The 26957-nt window shown below is 38.8% G+C and overlaps 1 protein-coding gene across 14 annotated transcripts in view; it reads left to right on the plus strand.

Annotated features, from left to right (window-relative positions):
- FHOD3 (formin homology 2 domain containing 3) overlaps positions 1 to 26957 on the plus strand; it is a 404913-nt gene that overhangs the window by 271969 nt on the left and 105987 nt on the right. For 13 of the 14 annotated variants that reach the window (XM_048077544.2, XM_048077540.2, XM_048077537.2 and 10 more), the window contains 4 exons: positions 2051 to 2162; positions 8413 to 8507; positions 14208 to 14351; positions 17792 to 18030. In XM_048077544.2, the coding sequence (XP_047933501.1) occupies positions 2051 to 2162; positions 8413 to 8507; positions 14208 to 14351; positions 17792 to 18030 (590 nt within the window). Of the gene's footprint in view, positions 1 to 2050; positions 2163 to 8412; positions 8508 to 14207; positions 14352 to 17791; positions 18031 to 19261; positions 19349 to 26957 lie in introns of all 14 variants that reach the window. The other variant, XM_048077554.2, reaches the window with a different exon arrangement.

The following is a 26957-nucleotide window of genomic DNA, read 5'->3' on the forward strand; positions in this document are numbered from 1 at the left end:
TGCCAGGCAAATGCATGGGTGTCCTGTACAACCGTGGGGAACTGATTTGTTGCTCCCACACTGGTGTGTTTCCATGGTATAGTTATGCTGTGTGTCGTGGGATTTCAATTTCCTTAAATTTGGCTAGCTCATGTATCATAGGGGTATCACTGTGGCAGCACAACTGCTAATTAGACTAATCAAGTGTCTTAAGGGACCTGGTCAGGTTTGTCAGCTGGCTGGGAGCCCTGAAACTATCTGATGCAATGATACGTCGAGACTGAAACAATCTAGATTCAACAACAGAAGATTTTGTATCCCTAGCGGTGTTATTGCAGTGCATTAAGCTCAATTCCACTAAGTTGGTACAGTGTGAGAAACCAGGGAAATACCTGGGTTGTTTGTTCACAGTAAACTCTGTGTTTATAGCTGTAAGCAGCAAGCTGCATTTTAGGTCATTGCCATAAATTGTGCTCTAGTACATCTCTGTGAGTGGCAATGTGAACACAGTAGCATGACCCTATGCGTATTGCACTTGCAGCCTTTTTTAGGATATAGATACACTTGCAGTCTTTGCATATATCTATAAATGATTAATGGTGATTCCTTGCCTCTTAGGAGAGTTAGATTGTGAGGAACTGAAAAAATAGGGGACTGGGAGAGACTTAGGGATACTGGCAGAGACTTAGATGTATACATCCCTGAAACAATTAGGAAATGCAGGGTAATGATGGTTTTGTCTCCCACCCCCGGTGAGACATTGCAGTGACCAGGTGGTTTTGTTTCAGGCTGCCTACCAACTTAATATAATGAGACAAAGACAGGGATTTTCAGGAGGGTGGCTTATCTCTACATGAACGCATCTGAGAGATCACTTAAAATCTATTAATGGTGAAAGAGATTAATGACCACATTATTATAGCTATCTTATTAAAAATCTCACAAACTGATAGATTTACTGCAATATAATATAGCACAACAATGCAATAAGCTTACAAATACCTATTTTTATGCAGCCTTATTCAATCTCAGTGGACTGAAAATTGTGTTTCTGGGACCAACAGTGTATCCCCTTCTATTTGGCTTTAAATCCATGGTTTAGATTGAGGATATAGCATATTTGACCTAGAATCAATTCTCCTGGTAATATTCCTCTCGGCTGGACATGCAGAGCCCTGTCTATTAAGAAGTCCTCCTTTTTCATGTTTCATATATTATTCAAAACTCCCTTAAGTGAAGAGTGTGAAAACATTTCTGATCACGCCAAGTACACACCTGAAAATTCTAACTCAGCACTTAGAAAGTCCCCTAATAGTCAAATGTCCTCTCTGGAAATGGGAGATCTGCAATAAAAGTGGTAGAGTTTGGCTGTTGTTTTCCAGTTGGTTGGTTTGAATGATGATGAGTCTTTGCTGAACTCACAGTCTTGGAAATGTACAAAACATAAGTTAGAAAACGTACAGGCGGAGTGCTCACTTCCAGCAAATCACACATTTTGTGACGGGGTGGGATAGTCAGAGATTAAACACACTTTCTCCCAAGTTGTATAAATAGTGAATATTTATTTATTTAATCATTTACCTGTTAAATAATAGCACTACAAGAAAAGAAGAAACCATGAGGAGAAAATCATCCTGTCATACAGGAGTTTGACAACATTAAAATCTCACAGAGAAAGTGGAAAGTAAAAGTTGTGTTGAAAACAGAGCAATATATTTATTCTTATTTCATTAGGTTATGCATACAGTAAGCTTTGAACAAAGATATTGTGGATAAGCATAAGTGTATGTATAGGTGGGACATTCAGTCTTTTATTATATGTGGCAGCGTTAAGCTTTTGCTGGGATTCATTGACTACTGAGACTTCCCTGGGAGACTACTGTCCAGTGAATGACATTTTCATCCAAATAGCTACCTGCCATTTTTTTGGTCTTGGCACAGCTTAATCTCTTCTGCCCATGTGTTACTACTGGATCTGGATTGTTCTGCTTGCATCTTGCTCAGTCTCATGTAGCACATCTGGCAGTGCTGTGGTTTGCCGAATGACAAGTCTCGCGCTCTTTTCTTCCAGTTCCGCCTGGTGGTAAAGACAGCACTGAAGCTGCTGCTGGTGTTTGTGGAGTATACCGAATCTAATGCACCGCTTTTAATCCAGGCAGTGTCAACAGTTGATGAAAAGAGAGGTGAGTACCCTTACTCAGGGCTGCAAAATCCCAGCACCACTGAGACCAAGGTGGCATTTTGTCATTGATGTCAGTGATTTTAGGGTTTCTGTTGTGTTTTCTGCTTTATGTGCAATTCCCTTGATTTCTGTATCAAAATCACATTTTATGTATTCATACAATTTAAGATTGTTTTGAGCAATGAATTATACTGGAAAAGTAAGGAGTGAAAAGCTGAAAAACCATGCTGCTTCTGATACACCGTAGTCATTGCTTCCCCTTCCCTGCACCCTCAGGCAATGTAAGCCCCATTGCATATCCTGACCTTGGAGGCTCCTCTGGGCCAGGCCATCTTTCCACTTCCTTCTGAAAAGAAGCAGTCTGATTTACAAGAGAAAATGATATCTAATCAGCGTAATCCCTTTGAAGAAAAAGACGAGGTCAGTAATAGTACAGGCTTTATAGTAAAAGCAAAACCATCTGTAGTTACATTAAAATAAAGCCCTTGAGCAGATATTATACTATGAAATCTGTTACCCTTCAGGCTCATGAAAAATACTTGAATATGCATACCGTATTTTTTACAAATAAATAGAACAAAAATGGTTCTTTCTTATCCTTCCCACAAAGCTAATGCTAAGCTCCCAGGGCAGTCTCTCTTGATGCAAAACATTCCTTTGCCTCAAGGAGAGTTTTTGAGGTTGAGAGAACCATTGTTGTGGTCTAAAACACATGGAGGTTTAAAGCAAGATCCCCTCGGTGGAGCAACTGCCTCCATGCTGAACTTGTTTGAGCAACTTGATATGGTAAAAGTGAAACAAAAAAGTTGGGGGATGGGGAGAAAGGGGGTGCCAGAAATAGGAGAAGGTAGCAAGATTTTGCTTTCAACTATCTAGTGTGTTGAAAAGACCATAAAAAACAACCCCCAAATTGTTTCTCATGGTAGGGGAGCAGGCAGAGATAATTCAAGATCAATGTAACGCTTCTAAATGGTATACTCTTCAGGTTGGCTTTCTGTTTGAAATAAAACCAATAAGCCTTACAATGTCATAAGCAGAAACGTAATCACAATATTCATGTAATTGTGAGTTGTATGATTTATTTTTACAGCCATTCATAGCATTTCCTCAGCTCTCTGAACTCCCTAGTATACTCAACATGTTCAAATTGCCATCTGCTCACATGCAAGTAAATCTCATTAAAGAAAAAAGAGAGTAAGTAGGACCCTGAACATACCGTGTGCTGTGTACTCCCTTCTGTATCTGTAAAAGTGCTGCAGGCAAATATTTCCATGCCCCGAAGCAGTAAAACTTCAGTATCAAGCTAAGATATGAAAAAAGTCATGCATTAGTTCAATGGGTTATTTTTAGGAGTACAAGAAGAGGGTTTGGGGGGAATTCTCATACCTGTGGGTTAGCGGAACTCTTGTCCATACTAGCCGAAAATATCCAGTTTATCCTTTTTTTTTTTTTTTAATAAGCAGTTACGCTTAGCTACAAAAGAGATTTTTTTTCTTATTTTTATTTCCATTTTTATGTCATCAGTGGAATAGCCCTTTGTTTTTAGCAATGAGAGGTCTATGTTTTGTATAACATTTAGAAATGGTCCCTTATAACTGAAGGGTACCTGCCTTTAATGACTGATTTAATGGAATAGAAATAAAGTGGAAGAATAGTGATGTGCCTTTTCTTGAAACATTGTCATAAATCTTGCAGTTATATAATTAAGTTTAGCACTGCTTTGAAAAAAGTCCAATGTTTCATGTACATACAAGGTGATGAGATATGACATAATTCCTCAACATGTGTACCACACATGATTAACATAAAGAACCCCATAATAACTCAGCCTTGTTTCAAAGTGATCCCATCTGTGGTTTCTACGCAAGAATACATCCATATGCAAGCTGAAGTACAAAGATCTATGGAATTGTCTGCTTTACTCTCAGATACAAGCAGATTATAAGTGAATAACTGGATGGTCCTCATCATGTACGATGTAGGTTCTAGTTATATTTCCATATAGATTCCTCCCCCCAGCTTCTTCTTGTTTCGTAGCCCCAGTGGAATTTGATCTCTTTTAAGGTTAAGCATACCAGGACTGTATGGGCTCTGGAGAGCACAGCTGGCGTTGTACTGTGCTGTCTGGGGCTGTTTTATCACAAGCATTTTTTAGTACAGAGATTAAAGACCAGTGGCTGAACTGGACACTGAAGCATTCTGTTTGTGAATTATGTTTCTGCTACCTGACTTATTGCTGAATTATTTAAGTGGCTGACGTTATTAGTTCTCCCCTTTTCCTCCCATTTTGCACACTGTAAGATAACCAGTAAACTAACGCCCATCCTGTAGCTGTGATGGAAAGCTATACGTTCACACATATTTAAAGAGCCATGAATAAAAGATATTGAGGTCTTTCCAAAAGTCTTTCTGTCCTGTGGCACCTAGAAACTGTCTGTGTGTTGGTGACAGTCCTCATGTATGGTTCCTGCCTGATGCAAAGTTTTTCATGCTTTGTATGTTATGTGTGCATCCTGTGTAGTTGTGATGTAAAAAAATGTGTAAGGCATGAATGACAGGATGAAACTAATCTCTCTCCTTTTTTCCTTTTTTTTTTTTTTTTTTTTGTGATTCATTTGCAAAAACTTTTAAAGGGGAAACTGAGAAAAGATCAAGACTTAAAACAATGGGTGACATTATTCAGTAGACTGTATTCATTTACTATATGCTTAACTGTTAAAACCCCTCGTTTCTCCATGTGTTGATGGACCATCCGTGACTACTCAGAATGCTGTGGTAGCATCATGGTTGAGGCCCCAGCCTTCCTGGCAGAGTAGCCACAATAATAGCTGGTACCAATGAGAAATCTGCAAAAAACAGTTGAGCAATTCCCATTTTACCCAGTAGAAGGCAGGAGAACACACACAAAACTCGACCTTTACTGTTTTACTTTAGTGAGCCTGTTTCATCGCTCCCAGCAATTTTACCACGAGTCCTACCTGGAAGTTGTAACTTTACGTGAACATCACAGTCTGCTCTCACAAAAAGACATAGGATGCTACATCGTCATTCTTTTACATCATGATCAGGTGGAGGAGACAGGCTGGAAAGTAAACCTTTTTGACAGTTGGCACACAGAAATTATTGCTCTATTTTTAAAAATAAACTTCATAACATAAATATTAAATGAATTTACTTTTTTTTTTTTTACTAGAAATACGTGAGTTTAGGTTTTCCATAATTTGTTATATTCAGACCGTCGCACAGATAGGAGCAAGTAGTAGCTTTTAGCTCTGCACACTAGCTTCCTCAAAGGTTCCTCTCTGTCTATAATCAGAGAGCTTTTAATATATTGCAAGTACCTTTCTAAAGCAAAAGAAAAAATACACATCGTGTTTTTTATATCTTTTGTATGAGCCTCATTGTTTTACTACAGCAGCCCATGACTTTTCTAAAGTCACCAGTTTTTGTAATGCATGATTTTCCAAAGTATCTTTCACAAAATCTTTCTAGGCAGTTCGTACTGGAAGGTGAAGGAGTTTTATTGTTTTTTTTTCATTTAGCCACATTACCACACAAAAAAAATGTGGCTTGGAAGTTGTTTTTTTTCATGTAGACTCCAGCTTATGGACGCATCTTTAAGTGATGACTCTCCAGGAACAACATATTTGGAAATCCAACCTTCAGGGCCTGTGTGTGGATGAGAGGAGAAACCTGCTGTAGATCCACCCATGCCTCATGCTGCTGGGATCATAGGTTAGAAACTAGAGACTCTCATTAGTGTGAGAAGGAAGGAAATGGTGCAGCTTTCAGACCAGAACTGCCTTGTCCCCAAACTTGTAGACAGCATTATGTCTTATTTTGTGTTTATTTACTCCTTGGCTGTTCAGCTTGAGATGATAATGAGGAAAACAGCATTTGAAAAGAAGGGTTTAATCTGGTACAAATTGGAGTAGCTCTGTCAAAGTCGTTGTACAGCCTCCTGGTGATACCAATTGGGGAACAGATTGAATTTCAGTTGAAAAGAATTACAGATGTAAGCCTAGATTTTAGAAGTTGTCTAAGGTTAGTAACAGTGTCCTAATTAAAGAATTCGAAGGATAAATGAGCTATTACTGGGCTGCCTTGCTGGCTTTTTTTTTTTTTAATTGTGGTCTGACACAGAGAAGCAGCATGAGTAGAGGAAAGCTTTGTCATCCATGCATGGAAACAGCAAGGCAATCCTAAAAATACTCTGTTGTGATAATGGAGAAGTATACAGACATCCAGGCAAAAAAAAAAAATAAAATAAAATAAAAAACCAGGATATTGTCTTTAGAAAACAGAATAGGATTGTTTCACTATGGATAAAACCTGTCTACAAAACAAAGGGGTATTCCTCTAGAAAGACTGTCACTGAATAATGCGGTGTGGATTAAATAATTAACTTTTCATGTTGTTGGCAACTCACTTTTTTTCCAAATGGCATTGTTAAAAGTCAGGCTTGTACAGTTTCCCCATTTTGTTTCTCTGTCTTATTTTCTTCCATTTTTATTTTTCACTAGAAACCACAGGAAGACATTTTTGTAGTGAGGATATCATTCCTGCTGATCATATATCATTTGTGAGCCGAGTGAATTTGTTCCACATGTCTTTTGAATATGTACTGAACAAAATGTCTGGTAATATAGAGAGTCTGTTAAAGAGGTGTCTAGTGTGTTCTCATTACAGCAGTGTACTGAAATTAGTACTTAATCAGTAATGCACATAAATACTTTCTGAGAGATGAGAGTGAATCCCCTCTCCTTTGATTTTGCTTGAGATAAGGAAGCTCTGCTTTATTATTCAGGAGAAAAGATCAGAGAATGTCTCAAAAGTGTGGGGAAAAGAAAACAGGAGAAATACTGCTGTCTGTGTGTTCATTACTAGACAGTTTTTCACACAGCACGCTGCCACTGCTTTGAAAATGGATGCTTGGTTAGTAGAGATCCATGTCTGTGCAGCAGGATACATCTGCATGTATGCGAAATAGCGTCACAAATAAGCAGTGGCCGTAATTACTGCGAGAGCAGTGCAGAGATTTAACCTCGGGGTCACTGATCAGTCAGCAACAGGTTGTTGGGATGAAACATTTCCTTTTTACTGCCTGATTGTATTCAAAGTGTTGTCATCATTATAATTTTTAGGGGGTGTGATCTGCTAGAATACTCTGCATTTTTCTCCTTGAATTCCAAGACTCTCGCAGTTACGATCTTTTAGGTGAATTGGGCATCTCTACATTAGGATTAGTTTTCTGATTTTTTCTCCCAGCCTTTAACTTTACTCCAAACAAAATACTGATTTGTAGTCTTTCATTACTTACTCCATTTTCCTAGATAATTTTTTTTTCCTGTTGAAAATGTTGCCATCTGCCTTTTAGCCAAATTAAATTGAATGGTTTTATAAGGTGCCTTCCACACAAGACATTATCTTGAATCCGGGTGGCATTTCCTGCCTAACTTGTTTGGTGCAATAACTTGCTAAAGCCACGTGGGTTTTGGCAGCAGATAAACCTGCAAATGTATATTGAGCATACAAATGCAAGTCAGGCAAATACTTCATAACTAGAAGCACAAATTTTGACCTTACTGAGTGAAAAAAAAATGAGATAAATGTATCTGAAAGATCCATAGAGGGGATTCTTATTAAAAATAATACAAGTAAGAACCACAGCAAAAACCTTCTTTTTTTTTTTTTTTTTTTTTTTTTTTTAATCTTACACGCAACCTGTAATTTGGGAAAATTGTCTTTTTGTTTGTCACACTGTTTGTCACACTGTTTTGTTAACAGGACTTATCTTAATGCAGTGTAACTCAGTAATATCACTAGGAATGTAAGCAACAAACACACTGAAAGAGTAGCATACAGACTTCTGTGTAAGATTTATCTAAGCCTGTGGGAGCCTACGATAGGTGGGGTGGAATTCCTCCCACACAATTTTTAGAAGTTCACTGTTGATTGAGTGGGCTAACAAAGCTTCCTTCATCATCAAGGGAGAGAAATTAGTAGCTCTGGGGAAAGTCTGCCTGACATTTTAGAAGCCTGCCTCAGGATGTACCATTGCTTTCGCTGACCGTATTTACTTGGTCCTCCACAGAGTAGGGCAGACTGGAGAGGAAGCTGCAGATCCACTTGATCCACTTGATCTTCCACTTGGCCACATCATTCCAACTCGTGCTGCCTCTTGGACAAATGTCGCTGCAACAGCTTTCCATTTTGGTTACCTTTACTGATGTTTTCTTCTTTATCTCTAGGAGCCAAGCCATGGTCCAACATCATGGAGATCCTGGAGGAGAAGGATGGGGTTGATACTGAACTACTGGTGTACGCAATGACCTTGGTTAACAAGGTTTGTTTGCTTTGTTACTATTACTTGTAGCGATGATATTAGTATTTTCAGTTGCATAATACTGGTCTGTATTGAGAATATATGACAAAGAAGACCTGTCTCAAAGAAGTTGCAGGACCAGAGATGTTACAGTCACCCAGAGGCAGCAGCTGGCAGCAGCAGAATTGCTATTTTGCTCGTTGCTGTGCATAAACATATTACGACATGATTCCTCTTCCAAAGCTGGCACTACAGTGCAAAACAAAACTCAACAAACTAGCTTAACAAATTACCCAGAAGATAATGAAAGCAAGTACTGGTGAAAAGATCAAATGCTCACAAAGGCTTGCATTGTGCACAGTTTTCTAGTTCCAGATTGTTTAAATTATATTTTTTTTTCACTGCAAACCAAGTATGGTAAATTAAACAGGTCTGAGAGCTAGTGAGAGTGTTTCCACTTTAAAAACTGAGATAAAAACATGCTTTGATTTTTTCTTCTTTCTTTGTATTTTCTGGTATCATTTATTACAAGTAGTAGTTCTGCAGTAAAATCAAACATTTTCGGAAGTAAGCGATGTGGATGGAGAAAATGAAAGGCCTGCAAAAGTTAGAAATTTGTGAGTGTGAATTCCTTAAAAATTAGCATCTAGTCCTCTAATTCTAAACAAATCCTAGGATGACTAAAATTGAAAGTAAATCTTTTGAAGAACACAGAAGGTCAACATACTACTAGAAAATCAAAATAACTTTGTGTTTTATAATTATACTTAATAGGTCAGAGAATATTATTATTATTATTCATTATACTCATTTAAAGATCCAGAGTTTGTCAGTGGAGGTCATATACCAGGATGACACCTTTCTGTGCTTGTGGCTGGGGCAATGGGATGTTCTGTTTGTTTGTTTTTTAATAAAATGGTTTCTTAATGGCTGGTATTATCCATTCAAGATGCCTGAGAAGGCCTGATCTCTCCCAGTGACATCCCTGCTGTCACTGTCCTTTTACTTAGAGCTGCCCTTGCGCCTGCTTACATGGCAGTAAAGATCCTCTTGACTTTTAAAGACCATCTTACGTATTGACATGCTCGCATCTCCTGCTTGTTATGCTTTTGTCTGTAGCTGCTATTAAAGCTGAGGCTACTAGTTTTTAATGTTTCTGTTCTAAGCCTTGATGTATCATGTACTGATTTCTCTGTCTGAAATAATTCCCCCTCCTCCCCTGCCCCCATTGTAACTACCTGGTGTCTAACTTTCAAAAAATTGTTCTATATTGACTCCTTTGTCATCTTATAGTTAATTTATTTAGTCCGAGTTTTTCACTACATTTAAAGCTATTTTTAGGAGGAGGTAGTTCTTTAAAAGCAAACAAAAAGAAAAAGCATCTCACAGTCAAAGGAGTTATGAAGATCAAGGAATAGAGGAATCCCACAATGCCACACTTGTAATTATGATCTGGCTTATGGACAGTTTTATGATGTTTTTAATGGGATTTTTTTTCATGATTATAGAGAAAACAGCAAGCAGCATGTCACAGTTGTAATTTTTTTCCCCCACAGAGAATACAAAGAAGGCTCAGATGGTTTCAGCTTCTCCAGGCAAGGAATTGTCAAAGTTTTCAGTGCAGGCAGAAACTTCATGGGGAATTTATCTTAAGGAAACATACTTCTCCTACTCCATTTTCTTTTTCCATGTATACATTTACAGATTGCTTTCCTTACTGCTCAAAAACTGATACAAGAATTGTACCAATCCTTTTATCCTCATTCTCTCCTTTGTTGACGCTTAACCAATTTACTTATGCTACCATTTCATTAACCTTCTCTTAATTACAGGGGATTTACTCATTAATGAATCTCTAAAATTAGATTGATCTCAGTAGATATAATTCAAATTCTGTATAGTCCCAGTCTTTGTTACCTTCCTTTGGTTAGTTCGTATGGTCTGTTAGATCTTACTCTAATCCCTACTTTCTTTATTTTTATTGGTTTTTTCCCATATGGCCCTTTATTGGAAGTTTTACTGAGGTCCAAATAGATTAAACACTTTATATTTCCTTTTACATATAGACACACACACACGTACATAAATATATAAAAACCCCCACTCACCAAATGTAGAAATTGAATTCTGTGTTAAATTCAATTGGCTTTTCTGTTTACTTCCAGACTTTCACTTACATGTTGTTTTTTTAAATTTGCTACAAAACCTTTCTATTATTGTCATTATACCAGTAGTTTTGTAGTTGTAAAATTACTGATGACTCTCTTTTTACCTGTTTTTTAAGACTACATTTGTTCTCTTGTATTATACAATATTTTTGTTTTAAACAGGTAGGTAAAATTATGACTCAGTATGTAAAAATTAGTATGTTTTAGTGTAGCCAGATAAAGCACTGAATGCTTTTTAGCAGATCCAGTATACGACAAATTTAAGTACAAGCTTCCAGGCCAGTGATTAGCAGTGGGAGCTTAGAGTGCCACCCACCAGTGGTCCAGCAGCAGCAGCTGGAAAAGTCCTTTCGCAGGCCAGTGTGGTGTTAATGCAGCATCTGGCACATCCTTTCTTCAGTGACCTGCCTTAAGGACATTGCAGCTGCCACATTGGAGCAATGATCTTCTTACATCCTGTGTTCAGCATTGGCAGCAGCAGATGTTTTAGAAGAAGTTGTGGTTCTTGGGAAAATGCATGCATGAGACATGCTTCTTCCTATCCCAAAGCAATTGAAAACTCGGCTAATGCCCTTAAGTGTGTTTATTTACTACGTAAATTTACTGTGTTTTTCACCAAAGCATGTAGGATTTAGATAATATCTCTCTATATAGTGTGTGGGCCCATTATTGAAATCCAATCTGTTGGATGTTTAGTAACCAGAGCAGTACTTTTATGTTATTTGGACTTGCATGCAAAGCATGCACACCAAATACATTTAGTTGGACTTTCTGTTGTCTGTATTCTGTCTGCACCACTGCTTAGTGCTATGAATATTTTCTAAATGACAAAAGGCACTATACTTATTAATTTTGCTACCTAATGTCATCCAGCAATACACATTTAAAAAATCACAAATAAAAAGAGCCTTTCAGTCTGAAGCTAGGAATAGGTTAGTGCTAATTTACATTTGGCTTTGTTAATAAACAGAACTGAGGACAGGTCGAGATAAGGTTATTCTGCTGTTACCAGTTTCGTATGTCGTCTAATAGGATTTATCATGTAGGAAAACACTTGGCTTGTAATTCCATAGAACTGTTGTGGGTTTTTCTTTTCCACTGCCCATACAACTTCATCAGTTTCTTGCCTTTTTCCGTTGGGACAGTTACAGTTAGTGGTAGGTAAAATGTATTGTTTAGGCTTTGGTAAAAATGTGGTTAAGAAGATATATCAAGCTCAAAACTCTCAGGCTAGGTTTTTGGTTTTAATTTAGTTCACCATTCCAAAAGCAGCTGCTTGAGAGGGAAGAACTCAGTGTTGTGCAAGCATTCCCATAACGTCCTGAGAGCAACTTGCACAACTTGCACAAACAAATAAAACAATCTTAATTCAGGGATGTTTCCTCAAACCAAAACTGGATAGAGGCATAGGAATGACTCTTGACATTCTTATTTGGTCTTCTTTTGTAGACCTGAATTGTAAAGAGTTTGAGATTTGAAGTCCTTGTTTTCCTCTAAGCTAGGAGTACCACAACAAAATTCTGCAACAAAACAAAGACTATGGTTTAAACACAGTTCTCCAAGTGGCTATATTTTAATTCTGCGGTCAGGTTTTCATTTTTTAGGGTTGCTAGGTGTCAGTTTAGGAAAGGACAAAATGTACATGCTATGTATTACCAGCACCATTCAGGAAAATTTAGTTCCGTGGTCTTCAGTGGGTTTTAAACAGAGGCCCTAAATACTGTCCTGGACAGACACAAATGTTTAATCAGATCCTAAACATATCCTAACACTTTATTAGGGTTGTGCTAAGCATTCCTCTTTATTGTGCAATTCACTAGATAATCATCAGACAATAGTCCTGCAATGACTGAACAAGAAACACAGCTTGGCACATTTCCCAGTGCTTCATTTCATAGGAAAGAGGTGCTTAAACAGGGCAGGGTATGTCGGCTGTCTATTGCTCTCTCTCGTTATTCATGTAATTCCAACCAATTTTTCTGAATGTAAAGTTTCTTGGTAGAGGGAGGTAGCCCAGAACAGCTGTTCTCTTTTTCACTTTGCTGCTCAAAGCAACTTTGGGAAAGCCACACTCCAGAAAAACAGAATTAGAGCACAGTTCATCCCATCCTGGTCATGAGAAGCTGAAACTCTCTGGAGTTGTCTGCTTCTTGCCTGGGCTCTCTCTTTTTCTTGCTCTTTCTCTCTTCTAGTGGAAGTATAGATAAGTTACTTAGCTAATTAAATAGCTAGGAGAGAGGAAGCTACCTCATCACGAGTATCTCTTTGGAGAGCTAATCCAGAATAACTGTGTTGCTTCCAGACTGCACTCTCCCTTGTTTTGCAGTAGTGGTTCTGGATAGACTGATGCTCACAATGTGCCACTCTACAAGAAGGCTACAGTGTATGTTCAGTAGTTCCTGCTCAGCATCAGCAGGATTAGACTCATTTTTCTGCATCATCCATAAAGAGCAGTTAAAAATCAGCACAAGCTGAGCAGAAAATAATAGCAAACCAAAATAGCTGTGTTTTCTGTTGATTTTGTGTATGTCTGCAGGACTGGTGAAGTTCACTCATGCTCTGTTCAGAACTGTGCAATGTCCATGTCCTCTTCCCAAGCATCACTCTGCAGTACACTGTTGAGTGGCTTGATTCAGTCCCTCTTGCTACGTGCACTGCAGTGGAGTGTTTAAAGTACGTGGTGTACTGCAGAAGACCGCCTTCCATTACTTCTCAGTTTTTTGTATTCACCAAAAAAGGAAAAACAAAAAAAGTGCTTTCTCTCTTGAATATAGAGTGGGCACCATATAAAGCTCTGAATTCGAAGAGTTTATTTTCAATAGCTGTTGTTACTGGCATTCTTTATTTTCTAGTGTTCTAATGCTCCAGTGTCACTGGTAACAACTTACCCCATAATCAGGAATCTGTAACACTTTTAACATTTTGTTGGAGCTAAGAAGTCAGCATACCTTTAGTAAGACTTTTAAAGTTGAAAGGGAGGAAAGAAGTCAGTATCTCTGTAATATAAAACAATTTGTGCGCTGGGAGAATGACCTCTGCTGCAGGTGTTGAGGACAGTAGGCACATGGTGCAGGATATTTCCTGCTGTCCTGACATCACACAGCTGTGCATTTGACTTTTTCTTCTTAAGGCCAAAGTTACAAGAATCAGTAGGAAATCAGCTTCACTGGTTTTAGCTGAACCATTTTTTTCTCTCTCTTTGCTTTTATCCTTGTGTTTGATGCTTTAACTTTCTCTGTTCTTTAAATCTGTACTTGAATGAAGCCAGGAAGAATCCAACTGTGTATTTTAAAGACCCACATTTTCCATACTTTCATATGAAATAACAACATTGATTTGTTTTGCCAATTATTCATTTTTCTACACAGTGCATCGAGTTGTTTGTTAAAAGCTGTGCCACTTGTTTTTTATTTTCTAGCGGTGTCTCTAATCCCACATCATGGTTTTGTTTTATTGAAATCATACATAGCACCACTTGCCACCCGCTTTTAAAAACCTTTGTTTAATTCTTTTCAAAACAAACAGATTTAAATGTTTTTCCTTTGATTCTTAGACGCTGTCGGGGTTGCCAGATCAAGACTCTTTCTACGACGTGGTGGACTGTCTGGAAGAGCTAGGCATTGAAGCTATTTCACAGAGACACTTGAACAAGAAAGGAACAGACTTGGACTTAGTTGAGCAATTTAACATTTATGAGGTAACATAACATGCCCTGTTTTATGCATCTTACAGCTTGTGCAAACTTCAAAGCCTAGAGGAGGGGGGAATGTAACCTAGGTGAAATTCGGTTATCTATTTTATTTTAAAAGAAAAACATCTGGCTGCTAGAAGTATTATACACATTCATATACGTGACCTGCTACAAGTATATAGCTGCTCATACAGATGCATTTCATACTAATGCTGGGGTGTACTCCAAGGCAAAGCAGCACATTTACTAGCCTCTTTAGAGGCAGTTCTGCCTGCAATTAAAACTTGCTTAGACTGCTAGTTACACATCCTCTCCATATGCAAACGTATTCGGATCATGAAAAAGGTTCAGCTGAGCTTAGCTTCACAAATACCACTTGTTCTGTAGCTGAATATCCAGCAAGTCCTTGTTTATGAGTTTACACTGGACCAGATCCTGTGCAGTTTGCAGCAATGAAGTAATGAATTACTCCACATTCACCACCTAGGTATAAAATAACTACTTCTGAAATATTTATATGCAAGGGTAGGATATCCAGTTTCTTAATAATTAGCCTCAATTTTCAGACTTTGGGAAGTGTTGGGAGTGGGGAGGTCTAGGCTGCAGTCAATATAATGTAAATGTGAATTCATATTCTGATGTGATGAAATGAAATGACTTTATCTCCATCCAAGTCCGGCGAAGGATGTGGTAGATTTGATTCTCCATTTTCTTCATCAGCTCTACACCCGTGCAACTTCACTAACTTTAGCAGAGTTACTTTTTATATAGACCAGACTGCAGGAGGACTGTCAGGCCAGAAAAAAAGGAATGTGAGAATGAGAGGGTTCCATGTTCTTCTTTTCTTATTGTTAGAGGCATCAGCTCGTAATGTCCTTTGTAAAAAATGATTGTTAAACTTAAAAACAAATTTTTTTTGTTTATGCTGTGCCTACAGAAAGACCTGATTGCAAAATTATCAGTTTACCTAGTTGCATACCAGCTTTTTCTTGATAACCAGATTAAATGTAGACATATCCACATACATTCCTTCTTTTTCTCCCAAATTTGTGCTTTATCTGAAAAATCTCTCCTTCACACTTATATAGATTTTGCACCTTATGCAGAGATATCCCACTTCCCCAACCGTCATTTTGTCAAAGTGTCTTCTAGTAAAAATTACCAGAATAAGAGGACATAGAAACAAGAAAATACGCATTTTTCTGGTCACCCACATATGCCTTTCCTTTACCTCTTCCTATGTGAATGGATACTTCTTAAATAAAGGTTGCTTAATCTTTATGCTGCATTTCAGATGAGACCTACCAGTAATTTTGTTGTTTCTGCTAGCAGTAGCTCTCTTTATGTACCCTAAGGTAGCACTTCTTTTTGTCTGTTAGAGATGTGTCACACTGGCATTTCAACGGCATGCCATAATTCAAGATATTAGATGCTGCTGTGGTGGTTTAACGTGAATAGGTAGCTAACTCCACCACACCCCTCCCTGACTCTCCCTCCTCATCAAAATTTTTTTTATGATGAAAAAAAGCTCATGGGTTGAGATAAGGACAGGGAGATCACTTACCTATCGCTGTCATGGGCAAAACAGACTCAGCATAGGAAAATTGATATAATTTATTGCCTATTGCCTACAGACTAGAGCAGTGAGTGCTTTTAGTGAAACTAAAAGCAAACTAAAAAAACACTTTCCCCCCATCCACCCTTTTCTACCTCCTCTCCTCAGGCAGTGAAAGTGAAGGAGAATGGAAAATGAGAGCTGCAGTCAGTTCATAACACTTTGTGTCTGCCATTCTTCCCTCCTCACTCCCTGCCCCTGCTCCACGTGGGGTCCCTCCCACGGGATGCCGTCCTTCCCAAACTGATCCGGCATGGGCTTCCCACAGGCAGCAGCTCTTCAGGGACTGCTCCAGATATGGGTCCGTACCACGGGCTCCATCCATCCCCCAGGAGCAAACTGCTCCAGCACAGGTCCCCCACGGGCGGCAGCTCCCCCCAGACCCCCTGCTCCTGCGTGGGCTCCTCTCCACGGGCTGCAGCTCCGGCCCGGGGCCTGCTCCTGCGGGGGCTCTCCATGGGCCGCAGCCTCCTCCAGGCCACATCCACCTGCTCCACCGGGGGCTCCTCCACGGGCTGCAGCGTGGAGATCTGCTCCGTGTGGGACCCATGGGCTGCAGGGGGACAGCCTGCTCCACCAGGGGCCTCTCCACAGGCCGCAGGGGAACTGCTGCTGCCTGCCTGGAGCTCCTCCTGCCCTGCTCCTGCTGCACTCATCTGGGGGTCTGCAGGCCTGGTGCTCATTCCTCTCTCCCAGCTGCTGTCACACAGCTTTTTTTTTTTCCCCTTTCTTAACTCTGCTCTTCCAGAAGACCATCCAGCTCAGCTCCCTAGCTCAGCTCTGGCCAGCAGCGGGTTGCTTTGGAGCCGGCTGGAGCTGGCTCTGATCTGACATGGGGCAGCTGCTGGGCTCTGCTCACAGAGCCCGCCCTTGCAGCCCCCCTGCTACCAAACCCTTGCCACGTAAACCCAATACAGCTACATCCATGTTTTGTTCCTGGACTATTTCTAGTTGATGAGCTCCCAACCAATGTCAGAATTTTCTGTCAAATGTCATTGTGGCCATGCACAATGCATTCTCAGCATTGTTCTTTCCTTATATAATGCATATGTTCCTCTGCATCGACAGTGCTTCTGAACTGGCAGGAAATGCTGAATTTTCCACTGAATGGCATAAGAGAAAGTAATTATGCTAACCTAAAAATTGGGAAGCTTAGAGGAGATGTGTGGTCTGTGTGTTTTGCTTTTAATCCATTGTGGTATGCGTTCACAGAAACAGTTTTGTTAGTTTCTTTTCCTTTGTTTAGTTTGCAGAGAGATCTATAAAAATGGAGACCTTAAAGAGGAATGCAGTTATGTATGCATCTGCTGTTGGTTGAGAATAAATTACAGCATTATCCTAAAATACTAGCTTATCTTTCACTCACTCATTACCAGTGGCATGTCTGAACATCAGGAAGTGTTCAATTGATCAATGCATAGGAATTTTTCTTTTGATTTCAGCAGAGCCAGGACTTCACCTATGTATTTTAGAAGGAAGTAAAGAGAGCTAGATGTCTAGCACTGCTTGGATTCCTTGAAAATTAAGTCCTTATAAATAAATAAATAAATATAAAATAAATAATAAATAAATAAATATAAATAAATATGGCATAAATATATCTGTTGTTACAGGCCTTGTACTGTTCCATACAAGATGTGCATAATTCCGTGTATAATTCCATTATTAGAGCTGCTACACTGCACTAATGGATAGATAACAACTTAGAGGGATATCTGTAGAAACGGTGCCTCACTCATGTTGAGATCAGATATTTTTTAAAGATTAATTGTGAAGACCTAAGGTACCTATAGGATGCATATCAGAAGCTTTGCCTTTCTTTTCTCCTCAGATGACCCTGAGACACGAGGATGGAGATGAGAGCGCTGACCCCCCGCCCAGTGGGCGCAAGGACAGAAGAAGGGCCAGTCTGGGCGCCAGTGAGCGAAGGGGCTTGGAGCGCCGACGGAGCCGCAGACACTCGGTACAGAACGTCAAAAGCACTTTATCGGCCCCTGCCAGTCCATGCAGTCAGTCGAACCCCAGCTTCATGCTAGGCCATGGGCAGCGCGTTGAAGGTCTCAGTGAGAGGTAGGTGCCTGAGCTAAGGAATGGGCCCTCCTTTCCCCCTCTTACTTTCCATTATGTTCATTGCACTTTATTAATCTGCCAGCCTCTTTCCAGCAAATTGGAAGAAAAAAAAAAAAGAAAAAAAAATTTGTAGGTGACTTGATTTACCTACATACCCAAGTTCTTTGGCACCATCTACCCTAAGTAAATGGACCCAAACAATGGTAGGTAGAGCGTTTGATTTGGGGAACTAACCAAGGTTAATATCATCCATTGACAGATTTTATATTCAATATAGAAACATAACGGGAGGTTGTAACAAGGGTAAAGTCACATTAATGCAGAGGTAATTGCCCTGCTTTTGTTACCGTTCATTGATTTTTTTCCCTTTGAAAACAGCATTCCAGCATAAATATTTTCCTTTGAGGCTACACTGTATTAGTGAATGTATCTGATGTTTTATAATTAACAAAAGAGAGACAGTAATGACTAGTTGAGGAGCAGTCTGCATCACTGGAGTCAGTCAGAACTAGCGTCATTGCCAGTACCATTACACTTGGCTTGGGCTATGCATGCTTAGAAAAAATGGGAGCTGCAGATCCTCAGCACGTCTGAATACCACACAAGAGGGCTGGAATTAATTTTGCCTAAGTTAGATGTCTGATCAGCTTGCCTCCCTTTGATGTCTGTGGAGTGGAGCAAGTGCTTGTAAGACTTAAGTTATCTAATGCGTTCTACATGTCTGAAATTTCAGCTAAGATGAATCATGCTGTGAAACTAACTATTTCTCTCTTTCTACTATAAAGGGAATCTGGCTGGCTAGCTCACATGAAGATATGTTTGCTGCAGATAGCTAAAGCTGGCCATGTCTGTCATCCAGTGGCTCAGGGTGCAATTTGCAAAACCAAAGTGTGCTCTATGAAGAGTGTTTCCTGTGTTGATTATAACATTTGGGAAGTTCTTTGGGGGTTTCTGTTGGTTAGCACTGCATGGAAACTTAGAGCCCTAAAACCCTGTATTACGTATAAAGCTGCCCATCTTACAGAGCAAACTGAGTTGACCAAAGTTTAATGGCTTCTGTCAATAAGAAAATACAAGACTCCAGATAAACAGTAGTTGAATGATGTGTATCACAGAATGGCTTTTTTTCTTTCTTTCTTTTTTCTTTCTTTTCTATTTTTGTTTGTTTGTTTGTTGCCATTTGGCAACACGTTCATGCTTTTCCATCACATCCTATTGGCTGGCTGTTTAGTGAGCTGGAGGCCAAGAGCCACATGGTCTTACAGACTGACGATAAAGATGACAGTGCATTGGAGGCTGAGTTTAAAGCATTTTCAGTGTGAGTACAGCTGGGGGTTTCAGCTGCTCTGTGTAGAAAGCCTTGTGCATGATCTTGTGCTCTGTTTCATGACTTACCAGTGTGACTGGGAATCTATCAGCTGATGTGCAGCAGATGTCATTGATTTGTTAAAATGACGATCTTGGATTAAAAATGAGGGACTGCTTCAATTCTACAAAAATTGTTGATTCTCTTACTGTAATTAAACAAATACAAGTTGTGCGTTTAATACTAATACATTTTCTCACTGTTAATGTTTGCTTGCTAGTTTTATTTTGCAGTCTTCAGTAATTCCTAATGAATTTATGTTTGAACTGATTTTTGGTAGTGAGTCAGTAGAAACAAGGCAGATTAGTTTTGTAAGTTCTTTGAAGTATTTTTTTTCACCAGCATAGCATAATTTCAATAATTATTTTCTTTTTCTGAAAAAATAGCCACTTCTACTCCACTTCCACCTGGAAGCTGACATAATTTAAAGCATAATTTAAGTTTAAATCCAAGAAATAAATCTTCACTTAAAAATTTACAGACATGTACTCGTTTAAACACTTATTTCAAGTTTAATTTCATATTGAAGTTGTTCTAGCAAATTAGTTTTTCCCCATGAGTCATTACAGACCAAAGAATACTTTTTGGTGCCCAAAGATGCAAGTTCTGTGCCCAGTGAAATGTTCTAAGTTGCCATAACAAGAATCTGTCTGTCTTGGCTCCTCTGTAAGTCCTGCTGGGTTTCTGGTAAATAAACTTCAGCAAAGCTGATTCCGTCATTCACACTTTTAGTCTGTTCATCTACATAAATCTGTAAATGAGGTAGGAAGAGAAAAAACATCCTTTCTGCTTTATAACATCCCAGTGAGTATCACAACTTTCAGGGGAATAGTCCGGGTGAATGAAACTATCTCTACACCTGACAGCTAAAAAGGGACCAAAAATAAACAAAAATGTTGAAATCAAATGACTCATACAAAGTTTTTGCACGTTTATAGAATTTGAATTAACCGTAAGTTGAAAGAAGTTTTTATCTCAGCAGTGTTCCTACTAGAATCTTTAAGTTTTCAAACTTGAGCATTCGGTCACTGAAGCAACATTTTTTTTTTGATTTAAAAGATTTTAATAGAACACCATAAGTTAGGCCTTACTACAATTTGTAATGAAATTATAAAATTGTAAGTTAAAATATGACATCCTATGCTTTTGTCAAACGAAATGCTTGTTGTGCCCATTCTGCTTCCATCACTAGCGTTGCAGAGAGGAATCTGTAAGAATCAATTAAAAATATTTCTTGCCTCATAAACTGGAAATATCTTTGTTCATCCAGGAAAGATCTGTCTTTTGCTATCAACTTTCTTTTAGTTCATAATCCTAGTGCCTCTCAAGGAAGGAAAAAAGTTTGCAATAAGGTTTTGCAGTGCTGTATTTACAGAAATAAATTCTGCAAAAGAGAGTTCAGTCTCTCTACTCCTTCACTACATTTGCTTTACCAGTAGCAAACATGTTCATGATAATTTTATTGTGTTGCTCCTGCTGGTATCTAAACTTTGTGTGTGGTTGCAGATTTCTGTGTCTGGTTTTACTGTGGATTAGCACCATCAAGTTCAGAGGAATTGCTTCTGATGGGCATGATTAGAGATTAAAATCACACTCCTACACAGTTTTAGGCAATATTCTTGGTTATTTTTGGACTTCACTACCAAAATCAGTAGAAGGTTCAAGTTCTTCCTCAGCATTCTCCTTCCCACAGTGTTCATGTTTCTTTTCTTTCTAACTCCATCGGCTGGTTTGGCAGTTACTTTGCTTTTGTTTACCACATCAAACAGGTTGTCCACAGTCATCTGCTTTGTGTCAACCGATAAGTCTTCCAAAAAGAGAAAAATCCATGATGCCGGTAAAACAAAAAAGACAATATTGGCCAAATTCTGTTCTGTCTCACAATGCTGTATATCCAGAAAAGCTGTCTGAAGTCAATGGAGTTGCTCTGATTTACGCCAGGCTAATTGAGAGCAGACATTGGGTTTTGAGCTGGGAAAAGTTGACCGTAAATGCTAAGGGCAAGCAAAAGGAAAACTTGCAGGCCTTTTTCATCCATTTGGCAACCTTCTTCCAAAGTAAATGTATTGCTTTTTTACTTGTGGTTCAAAACAAATAAAGACCTAAGTCTGCTTTGTGTTAAAATAGTTTTCATGGAGAGTGAAACCCAGCTTAATGTGTCAGTTACAAAGTAAATAAATAAATAAGTTGATAACTACTAAATAAGAAAGGCTGAAGGTTACTTTAAGGATACATAGCTGCTGCAGCATTCTTTAATTGATATGTTTTACCTGGCCTGGCCACCACCAGGTTTGCTTCGGTCAAAACTCCTTTCTTTTACCAGGATGGCATACAGCGCCCTAAAGCCTGGGGGCATGTTCTGTCCTGTTAACGTATGACACCAAGTGTTTCACTGAGGGCACCTCCTAAGGTTTTCTGCCCTAGTCCAAATTCAGTGCTGTCAATCTGTGGTCTAGCATTCTGTTTCTTGAGTGGTAGACTTTCAAGAACATTATTTCATGGTTCTTTTTTGTGTGTGTATTTTATTTTATTTTATTTTTTTAAAAGCTAGCTTTTTCCAACCACACAATGGATAGAGTCAGGGAAAAATGTAAGGAGTGGCATAGTACTTAACACTAGGTTGATGTTTTTATTGTATGCAGTGATTTCTGGCTATATAAGTCTTCAAACACAAATTCCTATCTTTCAGTCTCATTTTGTCTAGCTTTGAGGGAATAGAAGGCATGTAGTTTGGGAGTTCTCAGTGCTGTCTTGCTGGAACAGGTGCTCTGCAAGAGCCCTATACATACAAACCAGAAACGACAACAACTCCCAGTTTTTTGAATGAGTCTGCTTCTCATTTTACGGTGCAGTTCCCTTTGATCAGTACTGCACAGAGACCATCCCTGTCTCTCTCCCTCGGTGTCCCATTAAAGCTGCGTCAACCAGACTTAGCAAACATACTCAGGGAAGCTTCTATGAGATTTACACCGACAGCTCTTCCCAGAATTTAACTGAATGACTCTCAAAGTTTATATTCAAAGACCTTGTGGTTTATAAAGATGTGAATAGCTAGGATTAGATATTTACCCCACTTTGCTACACTCTCTGCTGTCTTCTGTTTTTTGTTTTTGTTATGTTTTTAAAAAATATTTTCTTCCGTAGCTCAGAATTGGTTTATATCATTAAAAAAATGCAAAAGATTTATGAGGACTGGTCACTATACATATTCCTGTGGAGATACCTAGACCTTGGTTAGGAGTTCTGTGTCAGTATTGCTTGGAACCTAACATCGAGATCTGACTGACCTCAGATCAGTCCCATCAGAGTGGAGCCTGCACCCTGACACAGCGAGAGAAACTGGATTTCACAAACTGTCTTTTTAGACTATGGAGCAAAAAAGGCATAAGGAAAAGCAAATGTTTGGGTTCACCTGAGCTTTCCAGATATTTTAATCTGAAGAAACTTGGCCTTCAGGAGGCCATGTACTGAGAAGGAAACAAACAGCAGAACACCCAACAGGAAATTATGTACCTACCATGAAATATAAATGTGCTGAGCCTCCTAAGAAAGACTCTAGGAAACAAGGTGCTTTTTGCCTTATTAAAACTACCTTAGATATGCTGGGTCACTACGAAAGAGCAGCAAAGTTAGAAACTCCCTGGTAGTAGTGTTAGGGTCCTGCCTGGCAGGCTGTGATGACTCTTCCTCTGAGCAAAGAGTAAAATGGGGAATTCCAAAGTTTCCTGCAAATTTCCAGGCTAGTTGGACACAGCACTGTTGCATGGTGCATACTGAACTCAAGGACTTTCACACCCTTTATAATCCCAGAAAAAAAATGGAAAATTGTTGTCTAAACAAAGTAAAGCTGTGCTGAGAAGCCATAAGGGTCTTTGTTAGAAAATACATGTTTCTGATGCTTGAGGATTGCTAAGATTCAGGAAAGGATCTTGATGCTATTTTAGTTTTACCAGAAAACAATGAACATAGCCGAGCTGAAGCATTTTTTCTGCTCAACTTCAGATTCCTGTCGAGTTTCTAACCAACTGCACAGACCTTCGTTTGGCTATTATACCCCATTAACTGATTATTCAATTTGCTTCATGTAGAGCCAGGCCTGCAGGGGTAGTTTGCCCAAAATACAGCTGAGACTTCTTAATTTTTTTTAAAACGATTTTCCATGTTTTCAGACATCCTAAACCATAACTAATCTTTGATTTTCCATAGAATTTACCATGGCAAAATTCTAGTTTTTGTCATAGTGTTTTAAGATCTGGTGACTTTCCACTACACTATGTGAAATGTTTTGATTATGTAAATACTTATGGCTCTAAATTGAAGTGCTGGGTACAGTGGTAGGTGGATTTTACTTTCCTTTTTTTTTTCTTTTTTTTTTTTTTTAGGATGGATACATTCCATGTCTCTTAGAGTTGCTGTCAGAAATACAGTTAGGTATGAAACAGCAAGGAAGGGAGACTCAGTGTTAGCATTAATGGAGGACTTGGGTTCTGGTACAGATAGTAAAGGCCCAGAAGAGAAAAAGAATTTATTTTTATTGGTTTAATAGAATGAACCAAATGTATGTTTTCCTAGATATTTGTCCTTGATTCCTGTTTTTGGTTGTTTGAAGCAGCTGAAGCACAAATCTAGACAAAGAAAACATTTCCAGGACAAACGCTCAGCCACATGTGTGGATATGCTAGGGATCCATTTAATACATATGTGTGTGTGATCTGAGCCTCCGAGCATTTGCAGTGGCTTTGAAATAAAACGGATTCTATGATATCATCAGTTACAATGATAACTGTAGAGAAATTAACTTATTCACATTTTAATTGGTGTAGGCAGAAATGGAAATGGGTTGTAAAAGCAAGGGTTTTGGAAAGGAGATTCATGTGTCAAATTAAACAGATTTGTAAAGTAGCATCTGTTCACAGCATCCAACCTTTATCAGCCTTTGACAACAATAACATACAAAAAATGATTTATTAATGCAGTGCTTGTTTTGAATTTTGGGGCAGGGAGGCCACATTTACTTCTTTCATGTGGGTAGGGTTATGTGAGGCATGAAGTCAAGCAGATTTGAAAGGAGGGTGAACAAAAAGGTGAAATTTGTGATCTTGTGCTTTGTAAGAAAGTCTTGGTAGCACCTGTAAGGAATGCATTAGAAATGAGACATCAGAAAGGTTAAGAAAGGTTTTCTTTTACATTCATACCATAAATATTCCATTCATGTATAGATTAATTTCTGGGTAATTGCTTTTTTTTTTAAAAAAAAAAAAAAAAAAAGAAAGAAAGAAAGAAAAAGAGGAAGAAGTTATAGCTTGATGAGTATCCCATGTACTGGTCCCATTACTGCCTCAGTTTTATACCAGTAGTATAAAAGTCATCCAAATTTAAATACCTCTGTAGAAATGTCAGGTTTCATAGTAGGGGGTTGCTATTTACTGTTTGTGGATCTTGTTGGAAAGAAATGTTGTATGCTTGGTATACAAGCAGAGGCCAGTTGACAGCACTGGACTTTGCGGTAGTAGCAATGGTAGATTTCCCGTTTGAATTACAAAATGAATGAAAAAAAATACTGAGCATTAAGTGATGTTATGACTGCATGGCAAATGCAGGCACAGCATGCATGCTGTGAATGCATGTATGCTTAGTCTTTTTTTTTTACGGCATATTTAGCTTCGATTAACTACCTGAGGATATGTAACACGGAACCAGGATTTGAATCCTTGTCTCTGGAGGCCAATGGTAGTGTCTGAGGGACTGGAATCTGTGTCTCAGATAGTTTACCTCCCTAGTGGGTTTCCAATATTTGTAAACATGATTCTCTGATGCCAGGAAAGCTTTTTTACACGTGTGATGTGATGGGAGGCAAAAAAGACAACAAGTTGGCTGGATGCCAGTTCCAGACCCCTCCCTTTGAAGTAGGGGGCAACAACAGTGACCTTGAGGTGTCAACCAACGTGCAGTTCCAAGCTCTGAAAACACCGTTTCTTCTCTCTTTCTGTATATGTTTCAGTATTTATTGCCCCCAAAGTCTGTCTACATCGTGATTCTGTTTCTTTACCTCTGCTGCTCATATAGATGTAAAAACAGCTACGCTGTCTGGTGATCAGACAGCTGGGACTCTTGAACTCTTTGTGCAGCCTTGCCAGTATCTTAAGCAAGACTCTGCTGTCTTGTTCTGCTTTGATGTGTCCTATATAAACCGACTGCAGCAATGAAAAAAGTGTGGTGCATTACCTAGGTATTATTCAGGTGTGAAAAGTTCTTACTGATCGTATTTTAGGGATAAGAAAATAACAGTAACCTAAAGATGAAGAGCAGTGTAATATGAAGACATGGAGAACACATGTACTTTACATTACTTGTGATTTTTTTCTGAACAATTCTTTTATTTAGGGCAGAAATACCAGGATAATTTTCCTTTTGACATTTTTAATGATGCATTTTAGTTTCCTTTTTGTACAGAAGGCCAAAGTTTGAGGCTTCACAAATAACTTGTTTTCCATACCATTTCATGCGTCTTCATCTTCACATAATTGCACCAACCACAACGGTCTATCACATGTAACTGTGGAATGGAATTTGGGTGTTTAATAGGTGGTTTCTTTTGTTTTTAATGGAAGAGGAAAGTATTGCTGTTTCTTACAAAGTAAGAAATGATGAATTTAAATTATTAGCACTTTCAGCTTTCACATGAAAGACTAGTTGAATCTACTCTGGCAGCTAGCATAGACGAAAAGAGGAAGCAGCAGAAGTGTACCAAAGCATTTGTTTGTTTTACAAGGGCTTAGGAATTTGGCTATGGATTGTGCTGTCTAACCAATGTAAGTGGAATTTTCACTCATAAATTCAGGACAATGGTAAGCAATTGCAAAAGAAAATAAAATGACATCCACTGTGACTTATAAAGATCTCTCCTTGGTGGAACATTTTTCATTTTCTGTTTGTACACCTGTAAGGAGTTCAGAGAAGCAGCTTTCCAAGTCCTGTGCAAGAGGTAAAACAGGACAGAGTTTTGAAGGGGGGGGACTTGAAAGGAAAAATCGTGAGATCAATTGTAGCATTTCATTTAGGATAATATGGTAGAATGGCTAATGGTCACCTTCCTTCACTAAAAGTGGCCTCTAGTCCTAGTCAGTAGCCGCTCCTCTGCAAAGCAGTGAAAGTTTAAATGGAAGTAATTTAAAGAAGCTAAACTGAAAAGCACTTGACTTAATTACAAAGAGAAGGAGAGAGAGAAAATTCCTCATCAGTAATTTACTGCACATAGGGTGATTTTCAGAGAGTGTGGGAATAATGGCCAACAGCTCTACAGTTCCCCTGTCCTTTATTTTCAGGGTCACTTCATAACATAAAGGTCCCTTTCTTCACTGGGTCCAGTGTTCCCACTTCTTGGTGATTTCAATATAATGCTGTGGGTGGTCTAAAAAGGCTCAGACGTACACTTAGGGCCTTGTCTGATGACCTGAAAAATTAAAAAGGAAATATTTAGTAAGACTTTGGTAAAGATTAAATAAGCTGTACATGAAGGAAGATTTTTTTTTAATGTGCTATTATCTCATTTATTAAGTTA

This window comes from Anser cygnoides, chromosome 2 (assembly GCF_040182565.1).
Source record: "Anser cygnoides isolate HZ-2024a breed goose chromosome 2, Taihu_goose_T2T_genome, whole genome shotgun sequence".
NCBI classification, from domain to species: domain Eukaryota; kingdom Metazoa; phylum Chordata; class Aves; order Anseriformes; family Anatidae; genus Anser; species Anser cygnoides.